The sequence below is a fragment of the Armigeres subalbatus genome, chromosome 1 (assembly GCF_024139115.2).
Source record: "Armigeres subalbatus isolate Guangzhou_Male chromosome 1, GZ_Asu_2, whole genome shotgun sequence".
NCBI lineage: Eukaryota > Metazoa > Arthropoda > Insecta > Diptera > Culicidae > Armigeres > Armigeres subalbatus.
This window is the reverse complement of record NC_085139.1, coordinates 267,668,621-267,684,456: the sequence shown is the minus strand read 5'-3', so window position 1 is coordinate 267,684,456 and position 15,836 is coordinate 267,668,621. Positions and strand designations below refer to the sequence as shown.

At 43.4% G+C, this 15,836-nt stretch overlaps 1 protein-coding gene across 1 annotated transcript; it reads right to left on the bottom strand.

The window, feature by feature from the left end:
• Window positions 1-2,185: 2,185 nt before the first annotated feature.
• On the bottom strand, window positions 2,186-15,549 carry LOC134213796 (uncharacterized). The gene is made up of 3 exons (XM_062693130.1): window positions 15,128-15,549; window positions 2,529-2,652; window positions 2,186-2,457 (listed from the first exon to the last, which is right to left on the bottom strand). The coding sequence occupies exons 1-3, from the start codon at window positions 15,350-15,352 to the stop codon at window positions 2,237-2,239; spliced, it is 570 nt and encodes a 189-aa protein (XP_062549114.1). The 5' UTR covers window positions 15,353-15,549; the 3' UTR covers window positions 2,186-2,236.
• Window positions 15,550-15,836: the final 287 nt, after the last annotated feature.

Below are 15,836 nucleotides of genomic sequence, written 5' to 3'. Positions count from 1 at the left end.
ACTGGGACTGGGACTGGGACTGGGACTGGGACTGGGACTGGGACTGGGACTGGGACTGGGACTGGGACTGGGACTGGGACTGGGACTGGGACTGGGACTGGGACTGGGACTGGGACTGGGACTGGGACTGGGACTGGGACTGGGACTGGGACTGGGACTGAGACTGGGACTGTGACTGAGACTGGGACTGGGATTGGGACTGTGACTGGGGCTGGGACTGGGACTGGTACTGTGATTGGGCTGGGACTGGGGCTTGGATTGGGACTGGGATTGCGATTGGGACTGGGACTGGGACTGGGACTGGGACTGCTACTGGGACAGGGACAGGGACAGGGACAGGGACAGGGACTGGGACTGGGACTGGAACTGAAACTGAGACAGGGACAGGGACATGGACTGGGACTGGGACTGGGACTGGGACTGGGACTGGGACTGGGACTGGGACTGGGACTGGGGCTGGGACTGGGACTGGGACTGGGACTGGGACTGGGACTGGGACTGGGACTGGGACTGGGACTGGGACTGGGACTGGGACTGGGACTGGGACTGGGACTGGGACTGGGACTGGGACTGGGACTGGGACTGGGACTAGGACTGAGGCTAAGACTAAGACTGAGACTAAGACTGATATTCAGACAAAGATTGAGGCTGAGACTAGGACAAAGACTGGAATTGGGACTGAGACTAAGACTGGGACTGGGACTGGGACTGGGACTGAGGCAGGGACTGCAATTGGAGCGGGGACTGGGAATGATCTGGAAATTAAACGAATTGTTTTATTATTGTTGATTACAATTATGAGATTTTTATTGATTATGAGGATTCTAGCTAACGACAGGTTTGCCTCTGGAAATGACCGTGACTAAAAATTTTGTAGAATAGGGAAAAAATGCACTCTCCATTTAAACATAAAACTACCAAAATAAGCACCTTCTTACGTAGCGCACCCTTGTCGAAGGATACTGCGGAAATGTGCCACCATGCATCGGATTCTTCTTAAAAGAATCGAATTAAAATTCCTGTCATGAACAAAATTCCCAAGCCCACACACACACTGCAGCCAAATCTCCCCAAAGACTCTCCCCAGCAGCAGAAGCTGATTCTTTGCTTCATTGCATCCCGGAGATAAGTCTTCTCAAATTTGTAAAATGTTCTGTTGGTCTAACGGCATTGGGAGTAGCAGCAGCAGCAGCCTGCAGCTTCCGATGATGGCGAAATAGTTGCTGCTGATGCCGTTGTAAATGCAATTTATTTCCAACGGATTGAAGCCTCGGCCCCCCTCGAGGCCTTTCAAAGGCATTTGCTGGGCACTGAAACAAGAAACGAACGTGATGGGCGGATCGACGACGATGATGGTGATGACGACGACGACGACGGTGGAGGGACTACAGATGGATTTGAAGTGGCTCAAGACACCAATACTGGGGGCGCTTTTCGGGAGCTCAATTTAAATTTCAATACTTCATAAATTCGCCCTTGATTTATAGTCATTTCTGTGTTTAAAACCTTTAATTTCCATACATTAGGAACAAATATGATAAATGATATAAAAGAATATTGGTTCACAACTCTAGTTGCATCTCTCAAATCTAGCGATAATTACTAGTGATTGAGCTTAAATTACTGCCACGAACAATATTGCAGACAAAATTGGCAGAAACTCATTTTCACGACCTACAACACCGAACAAATTCGTTCAACATAGTGGATAATTTGTTATGACTTCAGAATAGTTCTCGATAGTCTCTTTCAATTATCTGATAGTTCATCGTTTTAGTTTCAACTTCAATACAGCAGATAGGCAGTGAGTCAATTAGGAGAACGGTTTGTTCATAATCGAATACAAACGGCTAACGATAATTGGCAAACGGGGACGCAATGCCGTCGAGCTCCTCATCACGAACGCGTAACGGGTCAACAATAGGGTACGAGAGTAATAAAACCGATTGAACTCAATTGGAACGCAGACATCAAATCGGGAACGAGAGTGAATGAGTTCACGCGGAAATGTGATTGCCGTGTGTTGGCACGCGACTGCTACACTTTCTGACCAATTGAGTCGCGTCTAATCCGATATGGTCATCGAACCACACAGCTGGAGACGCTTGTTTATGTGCGGTCGTGCCCCTTTTCTGTCGCAGCAGCCGGCACTCTTTGGTAATGTGATTCATAGAGAATTCATTCATCGGATTTAATTGAATTTATTGTCACTCACTATCGACTCCGCGTTCGGCGACTATTTCCGTTCGCGAAAGGTGAAAATCGTATCCATCAGAAAGATGACCCCGTTGATGATGGCTATCGAACCCTTGGTGATGGCGAGATCGCGCGTTCGCGTCCGGAAGGCGTGCTCCCAGGCTTCGATTATGAAGATGCCTGCGGTGAGGAATAGAGCGCATCCCAGTAGGCTGTAGAAGAGATTCAGGCGCCGGTGGATGTGCGCCTTCATCAAGTAGCCTGGAAAATGAATGCAAATTTTGAGAAACCAAATGAAAACTACTGTTCCAGACAAAAACGTGCAAACCTACCAACCATAACCGTGGTTAGAATAACAAGAAATCCGCAAAAGGTGCCGGTGGCAAGGAAACCTGTTACAAGGTCGCCGTCATCGAAACTGTAGTAATGCAGGATAGTGCAAGCGGTGGCCAAGCACTGAAAATAAATCAATAACAATTATTTTTGATTGATTCTACCAAAGTTTTTGATAGTAAAGTTACGCAAAGATGATCTTCTTACACTAATTCTGAATGATGCTCATGATGGCATTTTTATTTTTGTTCAACCTTTCAAATCATTTTGCGAGAAGAGTGAAAACAAGGCAGTTTCTGGTTGCTATTTTTTGGGGGATGTATTGAAATGTTTTTTAGCTGTTTCTAGAACAAATCTAATAATTCTAAATGTGTTATTTTAATTCGCCACAATAATTATTGGGCGATAACAATACTTACGCCATACCAACAAACATTTGTTTACCGTGCCATGTTTTGACGTAAACTACGTCTAAGGGAAGGCTCGGATATAGGAAACGGAGATTTCCAAATTTGAGACCGTCACGAAATTAGGAGAGATTTCAAACGCTAATAGCGTCTTTATCTTTCGAATGATTTTCGAGATTTTCATATCAATCGATTGGGAATTTGCCAATTCCATCGATACTATTGATTATCAACGTTAAACTATTGAAATGTTATTTCTTTCCAAACCCGGAAAAAAAATCAAAAATAATCAATCCCGTCCATGCATTGCCAACATGGACATCAAATGGACGTAAGGTATGGGCCTTTTGGCCCAATGCTTCGTTTTCCCTGTGTATAGAAGGATTTCACAAAAAGCGGACCAGGGCGTCCAGAAGCGGTCCCAGCGACAACGCCTGTCGCAGCGGTAGTGCTGTGCAGCAGAAAATGTTTCGCTACGGTGGCGGTCACTGCAGCAGCAGGAGCGTCATTCACGTCATCTGACAATCGCTTGGCGTCGGTAGCAGAATCATGGCGTCCTTGTCGGTCTCAGCAGCGGCCATCGACAGGTGGTTGCTGCAGTGATTGCAAATGCAATCCGAGATGGTACCGAGACGAATTTTATTCAAAGTGCAAAGCATAATCGTCGGGTGTTTGGCCTCGAAAATGTGTTCACTATGGAGAATGCCTCCGAAAATGTATTCAGAGATTATTTTCTTCAAGGTATAAAACATAATTGCTTGGCGACGGCAGAATTAATTCGTACTTCGTAATTACAGATCTTCTCTCCAACATGTTTGTGATTCCGCTACCGACGGCATCGATACGATCGAACTGTCTGCCATCGTCAAGCGATTGTGCTTTAAAATATGAATATTCCTGTAAAAAAACGAGCAATGGGTAATGTTTTCAACATAACCGCGAGTAGACGTAGGACTTGTATAAACGTAACGTATTTACATTTAACTTCTAACTTTTGGATCTATAGAGTGTGATTATAGGTATTGATATTGGAAACGACAACTTCCATGCTGTGTAGAATTATTAGCAATTTGTTTATTCAAAACTTCTGGAAATAAAACTAATAATTAAATACATAATTAGAATTGCTTTGTTTCTAACTATTAAACCCTTATTTACTCAAACAAATGTAGGGCATCTATAGATTTCGTATTGATGATAGTATTTGAAGTTTAAAAATTTTATTTATAAAACTTCCAGACTTGGGCAAAAGGTGCTATTTTGGTGGAACTGTCCCTTTTTCCAAACAAAGAAATACAGCACCAATTTCGTTGTTTCTTTTTGCTAACATGCGTGCTTACTGCTGAAAAAAATCACAACAATAAGAAACAAGTCAAGGAGCAGTAACCCTACTAAAATAGAGGAGGTACTGCTTATACGTCAACGAAAAATTATTTAATGTTTTGATCTCAAACTCCAAGTCTACGTCCAGTTTAATAATACAATTTCTCAGAAAATGAAAAACAAAAAATAAGATAAAGTTTATTTAAATATTCGAAAATTTCTAATCTAAAATGCCAATGTAATGTAATGTAATGCCAATGAAGAAGAATTATTTTAATCGAATTTTTATTTTCATCAGGGTACTTATTTTTTTTGGGGAATCAGAACTGTTATAGTATAATCATGTTTCAATGTACGTGTGGTTCAGTACCAAGCACAACTTAACATATGGTCAGTCATATGACATGACTCATACCCATCCCGGGATCATATGGATTATGAAACCCATCACCCGGATAAGCAGACCAAATCTCTCTAATTTTTTTCTTCCTCATCCTCCACCGCTGCCCTCGCTGCCACAGCCATCATCGGCCTGTAGCCGTGAACCCCGAGCGATGCGATGGGCGATTGCATCCATCGCAACCGACACCACTGCATCCGACCATCATCAAGCACAGCATGACAAAAAAATGCGCCCACTTCTTTTATGCATATTCGCAGACCCACCCACCGGCAGTTCTACCGCTGGTGACTGTATGCTGTCGCTGTGTAGGTAAACACAGCGAAAGAAAGAACGAACGAACGAAACGAAAAATGCGGGAGCAAAAAGCACGTCAGCACGCGCTGCTGTCACAAATTGTAATGACTCGCACACGGCAGGCACTGCTTCTTTTATACACAAAGAAAATCTCCCGGTAGACCCGAACATACCGTGACATACCGCATTCTGATGTCCGTGTTAGGAATGCACGGGATTGGTTACATATGAAATTTTGACTGGCTTTGACAAGAATTGAAATTCTCAGTAGCTAATCGTTAATAATTTTAAGTTTCAATAAAATAGGCAAAATGGTGGAGAGTGTCCAAGTCGATTGATATATAATTCTTAAAAATCCATCGAAAGATAAAGGCGCTAGAAGCGTTCAAAATCTTCCCTTCCAGCGTAACGCTCTCGATTTCCAAAAATCTAAATGACACCCAGTATAGTAAGTCCTACGTCAAAATTATATGAAAATGCAACTTCAAAGGTATTAGTAAAAGGTAGTCTCACAAATAGCATAAAAATTGGAAGATCGGTTAGACAAGGGTGTCCATTATCCATGACGCTGTTTGCTATGTACATTGAACCATTGTTAACCCTTATGCGGCCGACGGGGTACCCGTGTTCCTTTTTCAAATTCAAGTGGTGATATTTCAATGAGTTTTAATAGCTGAAAGCTGAAACTCGGTAACATCTAAGAACTCCTTAAAATGTAGCATCTGTGAGAAAATCACGTTGATACAGTGAGGAGGGACGTGGGGAGGGGCATCTGATTTTTTTACCACGCCGACAGGGTACCCGTGTTCCCATAAATTGATATTTTCATAACTTTAACAACCGATTTGGATAATTTTGTCAATTTTGGAAACATAAACTCATATACTTTCTGCTCATTGTCAAGGTTTACAGCTTTTGTCAATGGTTATACAAGAAATCTTTGAAGTAAGGCTTAATAGTCTACACACGTAACCGAAGGACTATCAACCAGTTTCAAATATATTACATGTTCATTGCGCTTCTTAGGATAGTCGGTGTTCACAGTATATATTCTGGGTCTCCAAAAACCCCTGGAGTAAGGCCTAAGTTATCCCTGGAATAAAATCTTATGGTCTGCTAGCGTAACCAAAGGTCTATCGCGTAAATTCAAAAACGGTACATGCTCTTTATGGTGCTTAGCATATAATGCTTTCACAGTATATTTTCCGGGTTGTGACCCCTTCTTGTCTTTTGTTTGTATTCCAAATAATTCTTGTTGTTGTCATTGGTTCCAAATATTCTACAAACTCCATAAATTCAAGGTCTGTGGATCAACCTCCGTAATGGAGGCAGTTAATGAAGAATAAACAAGTTGTGTGACCCCTTCTTGAAATATATCTGTTTTTCATGCAGTTCTTGTTGTTGTCGTGAGTTCCAGGTAGTCTACGAACTCCATACAGTCAAGGTCTTCGGAACAATCTCCGTAATGGAGGCGTTTATCGAAGAATAAACAAGTTGCATGACCCATTCTTGGTATATGTGTTTATTTTAAGTAGTTCTTATTGTTGTCGATGACTCCAGGTAGTCTACGAACTCCATAGAGTCAAGGTCAGGGGATCGACCTCGGTAACGGAGGCAGCGTTTAAAGAATAAACAAGTTTTGTTACCCCTTCTTGATATATGTTCGTACTCTAAGTAGTTCTTGTTGTTGTCGAAGACTCCAGGTAGTCTACGAACTCCATAGAGTCAAGGTATGGGGTTCGACCTTGGTAACGGAGGCAGTTATTGAATAATAAACAAGTTGTGTGACCCCTTCTTGGTATATTGTTGTTGTCGTGAGTTCCAGGTAGTCTAAGAACTCCATAGAGTCAAGGTCGGTGGATCAACCTCCGTAGCGGATGCAGTTATTGAAGAACAACTGGGAGGGACGGAAGGTAGCTGTTTTCCTCCAATACCTTTTCCGAACTTAATCTATCACATGTGTTACCGGCGGGTAACATTTAATTAGATATATATTAAATCCATTCAAGCGTGAAGACAAATTGCTATAGTTTTAACGGCGATTTCAAATTTACACGGTGGGTGGATTAAACGCATACCCGACAATGAGCGATCTCGACCACAGCGAAGGTTTGATTGAAAGCAGGAAGTATAGAACGCGCGCTTTCCTTGGGGAGATGAGTGACCAAGTCAGACGGTGGGTGAACGAAGCCGATGAGATAAAGAGGCAGTTGGATTTGTGGCTCGGTGTAAGGAGCTTGTTCGGTGTGAATCGTGTGGTTTTTATATTCAGCAACACAGAGGTGCCATCTTGGGTAGACGCCCGTGGAAACTACTCCATCCAACCGACATCACCCGTCTGGATCATCGAACAATTCGATTGTGGATCCACCTGGTGGTAACCCTACCACCCGGCATCCCACCCATCACGCGGTTAAACGGCAGCCCGTAGGCATTGTCGTGACTCCTGGCCACCCGACGGGGGATTTGTAGACCGCATCATCGTCCGGCCCCATCAGGTATCAGGTATCAGAACGTCGGCTCCAGGGGCACGTTCACCTCAATTCGGGAGATTTGTGCCATCGCCTTCACAGCCTTTCTCATCACGCACCTGACGGAAAAGGAAGTGAACAAAAAGGAAAGGAATATGGATGGGAGAAAATGGGAAGTTTGGGAAAGGTACCCTTGAAGAGGGCATACAACGTATACAACACGTACAAAAGCTCATAGCTCCTTACCACAACGGGTTATGAACAACAGAATACTTTGAAGGTTCAGGTTTCTGTAGTCAATTTCACTTAGTAAGTGTTTACCAAATATTTGGAAACGCAGTTGCGCATAAACTGGGCAGTTACATATCAGATGATAAGAAGTTCCATAATCGGATTCACAACCATCACAGACAAAGGATTCAACACGTTGAATATTTGCCATGTGATAGTTGAGTCGGCAGTGACCTGTCAAGGCCTTGACTAAGACACTGCAATTCTGTTTAGACAGATTAGCTAAATAGTTAGCTACTACCGGAGATGGCTCTCGGATATACAATTTTGTTTGTCGACATGAATCCAAACTATTCCAATACCGTTTGTGCTGAGTGGAAGCCCAAGAGCTAATCAAACGCTTCACCCAACACTTAGATATTGGAATAGCTGGCTCAGGACCAAAAAAGTCTTGTGATGCTCCAGTGCGAGCTAACTCATCAGCCAATTCGTTTCCAGCTATGGAAGAATGGCCAGGTACCCATATAAGGTGCAATGTATTAACTGAATTCAGTTCCTCTATTTGAGTTCGACATGCGATTACTAACTTCGACCTTGAGTTGGCCGAAGCGAGGGCTTTGATAGCTGCTTGACTATCTGAACAGAAGTATATTACTTTGCCCATTATGTGTTTCTGCAGTGCGGATTGCACTCCACACATAATGGCAAATATTTCCGCTTGAAAGACAGTGCAGTGTCTACCCAGTGAGTGGGACTGTTCCAATCTTAGCTCACGCGAGTAGACACCTGCACCCGCTCTACCTTCGAAGAGGGAGCCGTCAGTATAACAAACAATGCTGTCCGACATACTTCTCTCCAAATAGCCAGATGTCCACTCATCCCGCGAGGGGAATTGTGTTGAAAATGTCCTATAAGGGAAACTACTAGCGAGTGTGAGATCACTTGGAGCAAGGACTGTTCTGTCCCAATCAACCATGAGTTGTAACAACGAAGTGTGTGTAGAACTGCGGTTTACAGGATTCTCTTCCATGAAACCGAGAACCCATAATCGGTAAGTACAAGAAAGTGCTTCTTGTTTGAGATGTATGTGTAGTGGGACAACGTCGAGAAGAACCTCGAGAGCAGCCGGAGGAGTCGAAGATAACGCACCAGTCATTGCCATTAGGCACATCCTTTGAAGATGGCCTAATTTAGACTGAAATGTCCTCACTTCACCCTTTTGTCACCACACAAAACATCTATAAGCCAAAATTGGTCGTACAACTGTTGTTTGATATATTTTGATTTAAGACCCCAAGTTTTACCAAAGGGTCTTCAGCATCCGGAAGCCATTTTGACTTTGAACTTAAATTCAAGTGTCCAGAAAAGCTTGGAATGAAGAATAAGTCCCACATACTTCACCTGATCCGTTACATTGATTTCAGAGTCAAAAGATGTAATGGGCGAATACCATTACAGTTACTCCGTACATTCAAAGTTAATTGCCTATATGCCGGGTATTAAGCCACCCGGGTGGAAATTAATTACTATGTCTGAAACTTGATTATGCATATGTACAACATGTGATAGATTTAGTTCGGAAAAGGTATTGGAGGGTAACCGCCCTTCGGTGGGGTTTGATCCCACGACCCCAGTTCGCATGACAGGTGCTTTCCCTACTAAGCTGAAGGACCTCCATCGTCCACCGCAACAGCGGGTACTGATGAAACCAAATTCCCAGCACCAGGTACCAGCCGATCTCTCATAATACATTTTCAGAACTAACTCTCTCAAATGTATTTTTGTACACAATGTCAACCAAGTAGGATGAGTATTTAATATTGTCCGGCTCCTACACGTGCTTCATCAGCAACGGCGCTCAATGAAGTAGGGTTGTGTGAGATGTGCCAGTTTGGTCGTCAGATCCCAACACGACCACACAAGCGAAGAGATCGCCACTCGAGATCAGTACATTCAAAGTTAATTGCCTATATGCCGGGTATTAAGCCACCGGGTGGAAATTAATTACTATGTCTGAAACTTGATTATGCATATGTACAACATGTGATAGATTTAGTTCGGAAAAGGTATTGGAGGTAACCGCCCCTTCGGTGAGTTTGATCCCGACCCCAGTTCGCATGACAGGTGCTTTCCCTACTAAGCTACGAAGGACCTCCGTCGTCCACCGCAGCCTAGCGGGTACTGATGAAACCAAATTCCCAGCACCAGGTACCAGCCGATCTCTCGCAATACATTTTCAGAACTAACTCTCTCAACCTGGTACCTGGTGCTGGGAATTTGGTTTCATCAGTACCCGCTAAGCTGCGGTGGACGATGGAGGTCCTTCGTAGCTTAGTAGGGAAAGCACCTGTCATGCGAACTGGGGTCGTGGGATCAAACCCCACCGAAGGGGCGGTTACCCTCCAATACCTTTTCCGAACTAAATCTATCACATGTTGTACATATGCATAATCAAGTTTCAGACATAGTAATTAATTTCCACCCGGGTGGCTTAATACCCGGCATATAGGCAATTAACTTTGAATGTACTGATCTCGAGTGGCGATCTCTTCGCTTGTGTGGTCGGGTTGGGATCTGACGACCAAACTGGCACATCCTCACACAACCCTACTTCATTGAGCGCCGTTGCTGATGAAGCACGTGTAGGAGCCGGACAATATTAAATACTCATCCTACTTGGTTGACATTGTGTACAAAAATACATTTGAGAGAGTTAGTTCTGAAAATGTATTGCGAGAGATCGGCTGGTACCTGGTGCTGGGAATTTGGTTTCATCAGTACCCGCTAAGCTGCGGTGGACGATGGAGGTCCTTCGTAGCTTAGTAGGGAAAGCACCTGTCATGCGAACTGGGGTCGTGGGATCAAACCCCACCGAAGGGCGGTTACCCTCCAATACCTTTTCCGAACTAAATCTATCACATGTTGTACATATGCATAATCAAGTTTCAGACATAGTAATTAATTTCCACTCCGGGTGGCTTAATACCCGGCATATAGGCAATTAACTTTGAATGTACTGATCTCGAGTGGCGATCTCTCTTCGCTTGTGTGGTCGTGTTGGGATCTGACGACCAAACTGGCACATCCTCACACAACCCTACTTCATTGAGCGCCGTTGCTGATGAAGCACGTGTGTAGGAGCCGGACAATATTAAATACTCATCCTACTTGGTTGACATTGTGTACAAAAATACATTTGAGAGAGTTAGTTCTGAAAATGTATTGCGAGAGATCGGCTGGTACCTGGTGCTGGGAATTTGGTTTCATCAGTACCCGCTAAGCTGCGGTGGACGATGGAGGTCCTTCGTAGCTTAGTAGGGAAAGCACCTGTCATGCGAACTGGGGTCGTGGGATCAAACCCCACCGAAGGGGTTACCCTCCAATACCTTTTCCGAACTAAATCTATCACATGTTGTACATATGCATAATCAAGTTTCAGACATAGTAATTAATTTCCACTCCGGGTGGCTTAATACCCGGCATATAGGCAATTAACTTTGAATGTACTGATCTCGAGTGGCGATCTCTCTTCGCTTGTGTGGTCGTGTTGGGATCTGACGACCAAACTGGCACATCCTCACACAACCCTACTTCATTGAGCGCCGTTGCTGATGAAGCACGTGTGTAGGAGCCGGACAATATTAAATACTCATCCTACTTGGTTGACATTGTGTACAAAAATACATTTGAGAGAGTTAGTTCTGAAAATGTATTGCGAGAGATCGGCTGGTACCTGGTGCTGGGAATTTGGTTTCATCAGTACCCGCTAAGCTGCGGTGGACGATGGAGGTCCTTCGTAGCTTAGTAGGGAAAGCACCTGTCATGCGAACTGGGGTCGTGGGATCAAACCCCACCGAAGGGGCGGTTACCCTCAAATACCTTTTCCGAACTAAATCTATCACATGTTGTACATATGCATAATCAAGTTTCAGACATAGTAATTACGGTTACGTTTTCCGTGAAAAGTACAATAGATGTTTTATTTGGATTAACCGAAAGGCCATATTGGCGACACCAACTTTCGACTGCCTGAAGAGCATTTTGCATCAGGTCGAATAAAGTAGTAATACACAAACCGACTATTAATATTAGATAGTCGTCGGCAAATCCATAGGTAGGAAAACCGCCATTATTGAGTAATCTCAATAGCGTATCTGCAACGAGGTTCCACAAAAGTGGAGATAATACTCCCCCTTGGGGGCAGCCGCTAACACTTAATTTCTTAATCGCTGCTTGACGTAATGTCGAGTAGAGATGTCGGTTTTTAAGCATCTGGTGAATCCATTTGGTAATTATATTAGGTAGCCCATGACAACGTGCGGCTTCCAATATTGCATCGAAAGACACGTTGTCAAAAGCACCCTCAATATCTAAGAACGCACCCAAGCATGATTGCTTTTGAGCAAATGCTTTTTCGATGTCGTAGACAACCTTGTGTAGAAGAGTCACGGTGGACTTTCCAGATTGGTAAGCATGTTGATTAACATGAAGAGGCATGTTTGCCAAACAGTCATTACGAATGTGATGATCGATAATGCGCTCTAAGCATTTCAGAAGAAATGAGGTCAGACTGATGGGTCTAAAACTCTTTGCTTCTTCATACGAAGCACGTCCTCCTTTTGGGATAAACTTTACAGTGACATCCCGCCAGGATATGGGAATATACCCAGTAGCAAAACTGCATACTAAAAGTTTTTTCAAAACATGTTTGATATGCTCAAAACCCTTCTGAAGAAGAACGGGATAGATCCCATCTTCCCCTGGAGATTTGTAAGGAGCAAAACTACACAGATAGAAAAAGTTGTTGAAATTTACACGAAAGTAATGCACATAAAGGGAATGCCAAAAAGAGCGTAAATTTAAACGATATTTTCACCTGAATGTATGCAATTTGTATTGCATTATGTCACTTTTTATACGAATAAGTGTCATAATGCTATGTAAATTGCATACATTTAGGGCGAACTTGTTGGAAAGGATCCATGTACGCCCAGAATAGTGTAATTTTTCACGTTTTTATTATTTACGCGTCGATTACTTTTCATTATTTTTTTCTGTGTATTAAGAGCCCATTGAATCGATTCAGTAGTTATGATTCTACGAGCCTGAGCCCAAGACCCATAACTACATGAAAAGACATCAGGAACATCCGAAGAAGCAATATCTACACATCCAGGGAAGTGTATATCAAATAAGTGCTCTAACGCTTCTTCGCTTGCGAATTTCGCCAACTTGGAAATCCTTGGATCTCGCAAGAATTTTGTTCAATCGAGTGGCTTCACTCAATTTGGAAACATTTGCACAAAGGTTTTTCCAGCCGAATCGTTCAGCAGATCGTAGAGCCTTCTTGTAAGCTTTGCGAGCCAACTTGAAAGAATCCATCCCTGCTGAATGGCGTCTGTTCCAACTCCTTCTACACTGCTTCCTGAGCTTAGCCAAATCGGAATTCCACCACGGGGTTACTCTTGAGGTTTTCACAGAACGCAAGGGGCAAGCTTCTTCTAAAGCTTCCACGATATGCAACGTTGTAGTATCAACGGCATCATCCAAGTCGGTAGGAGTTTCAATGGATGGTAGATATCCATGAAATTTTGTCGAGAGCAACTCTGTATAGAGATCCCAGTTGGTTGAAAAGGGATTTCTAAAACGCAAGGTCTGCGAAGAAACATTCAACTGATCAAAATAGATGTAGCGATGGTCAGATATGGATTCCTCATCTGACACATGCCAATTCGTCAACTCGTGACTGATTCTATTGGAGCAGAGAGTTATGTCTAATACTTCTGCTCTATTAGATACCATAAAGGTTGGGCGATTGCCTATGTTAAGTAAACCAAGTTCGGTACTACTTAAGTATTCCATCAAGCTGGAGCCTCTCAGATTGATATCCGAGCTACCCCAGATGATGTGATGAGCATTAGTATCACTACCGACAATTAGCGGAAGGCCTTTTGACGTGCAATAACTGACCACTTGTTTGAAAGCATCCGTAAGGGATGGTTCATCATGTGGTAAATAAACCGAACAATAGACGTATTTCCTGACGGGGGATCCGCCAGTTGCATCAATTGTGACAGCACATACATCTCTGGTTGTTAGTTCAGAGATAAGTGTAGCAACGATAGCGTTGTTAACAAGTACACATGCACGCGGCATTGATCGAGAGTTTGCCATTTCTTTACTGAAAGCAGCAAAAACCGGGCTCACTAGGTTACCTAGGTAGAAGTTACCCTTGCAGAAATAGGGCTCCTGCCCCAAAGCCCCTTGGAATATGTCATTTCATTTTACATAAGTCTACAAAGAATAATCGTTGCTGTTCGTTTATGCTGAAGATTAATTTGAGCTATCTTATCTGAAGCCATTGAAAATTAATATAATGCACTCCACAACTTCAGCATGAATATGAACAGCAACGATGAAACCAAATTGGTATCTTATCAAGAAAGTCAAATACGAAACACAGCTCGGGGTAATAGCCGTCGCTATTAATTTGTTATTTGAAAAAACATTGAAAATTTTTCATAAAATCTATGTAAAACTTCAAATAGCTAAGGCCCTTTAGTCACGAATCATATCCTTAACATTAAATATTAATACATTTAATTCTCATCTTCAAACATAATGGATATGGTTTTTCATTAGTTTCAGCGCTGTCAAGTCGTTGAACCATTTGTTTTCCCCGATCTACAAATGTCCTTCTAAATGTACTGCACTTTGCTTCACAAAACATCTCACAACGCTGCAGTCCAAATCTTAATAGCCATCGCCATTGTTTGCACTCATCCACATTTACAGCAACACTGATAGCAGTGCACAAACCACTAAACAGTAGAACGTCCGCCCCCGCCGTTTGTAGCAATCAAGATAAAATCGCACGCTGATAGTGTTTTCCGCTTTCCGCATCCGTTCTCACTCCTCCTCGCGAGTGCAGTTCGCCACTCAACCACTGCGCCGCTCTGTGTTGATAATCACCGCTTCGGGGAGTTTCATCATCCATAACGCTTTTCGCAGTTATGCAGCTTTTATCCGCAGTTTCGAACCACAGTTAGTCCACGCTGACTGGTGGCGTCGAATTTGTCGCTTACATCGGAAATTCCACGGTTGATGCAAAATTAAATAGTTTAAAACACTTTGTGTAGCGATGGGAATTCAAGCGGAGTATTCAAAGAGTTATAATTGTCGTGAGTTATTGATTAGTTTCTCCAATCCAATGGGATTTTTGACGAAATCCTGATGACCAACGCAACACACTGCGACACCTTATCACCAATCAATCACTCAGTTTTAAGTTGAGTCATGTTTTCATGATTAAAATATAGTGCCTTATTGCAATTCAAATTTATATATTCGTTAGACGCTCAACATGCCAGTTCACCAATTCCAGTTCCGACCCATTAAAAACCGACTCCTTATGAGCCTTATTACACAACAATATAAAAAAAATCAATTAATTCGATCACGAAGCATACCAATTCGAGGAATTTGATTATCGACAGCGGTGGTCTTCCGCTGGTGGAAACGACCGAGTTAACCAGGGTCCCATTCGCAGCATGAAACGGGCAGGATGCAGATGATGTTGGCTGTTGTTGTTGTTGTTGTTGTTGTTGTTGTGGCACGGGAACCACCGAGGCTGCCAATACTGGCGGGGGATGATGAAGCCTCGGAGGAGGAACCAGACTATTATTGTCAGGCATCCCCAAATATTTCCAGCAAAATGAGAGCGGGAGGCTACGAGTCAAACGTCTTAATGAATTCAAATTTTCACGCAAACTGAGCAGCGATGATGGGGAAAACTGTGTGCGCGCGTACGGGCCGCGGAACTTCTAATGAACAAAGAATGCCGATGATGGTGCGGCGGATGCTGATTGCTGACGAAGATGGTTCAGGCTGTTCCGATCTGTCTCAACGAAAATTGAAGTACCTAATGCTGATGAAGGCGCGGCCGTAACGACTGGCTTCGTTGCGCTGTCGAGCAAAGTTCATAATTAGGAGCAAAACTTTCCAGACATTCCATTCACTTTGGCCGCCAGCTCGATAGTCAAGCGTGTGGCCATCGTTCCAGATATGCTCTTGAAATTTACGCGTCCGAAGCATGGTGGCCTGCTAAAGTGCTCCAACCGACCGCGCGATGATGATAATGACGGTTTGATGGAAATAATATTACAACATCGCAAACGT

Bases quoted from the DNA above. Each gene is read 5' to 3' on its own strand.
- LOC134213796 (XM_062693130.1), bottom strand. From the start codon at position 15,352: ATGCCTGACAATAATAGTCTGGTTCCTCCTCCGAGGCTTCATCATCCC. The intron at 2,653-15,127 runs GTATGCTTCGTG...ATTTATTTTCAG, and splicing joins TAATCAAATTCCTCGAATTG to TGCTTGGCCACCGCTTGCAC. The intron at 2,458-2,528 runs GTAGGTTTGCAC...TTCATTTTCCAG, and splicing joins TCTAACCACGGTTATGGTTG to GCTACTTGATGAAGGCGCAC.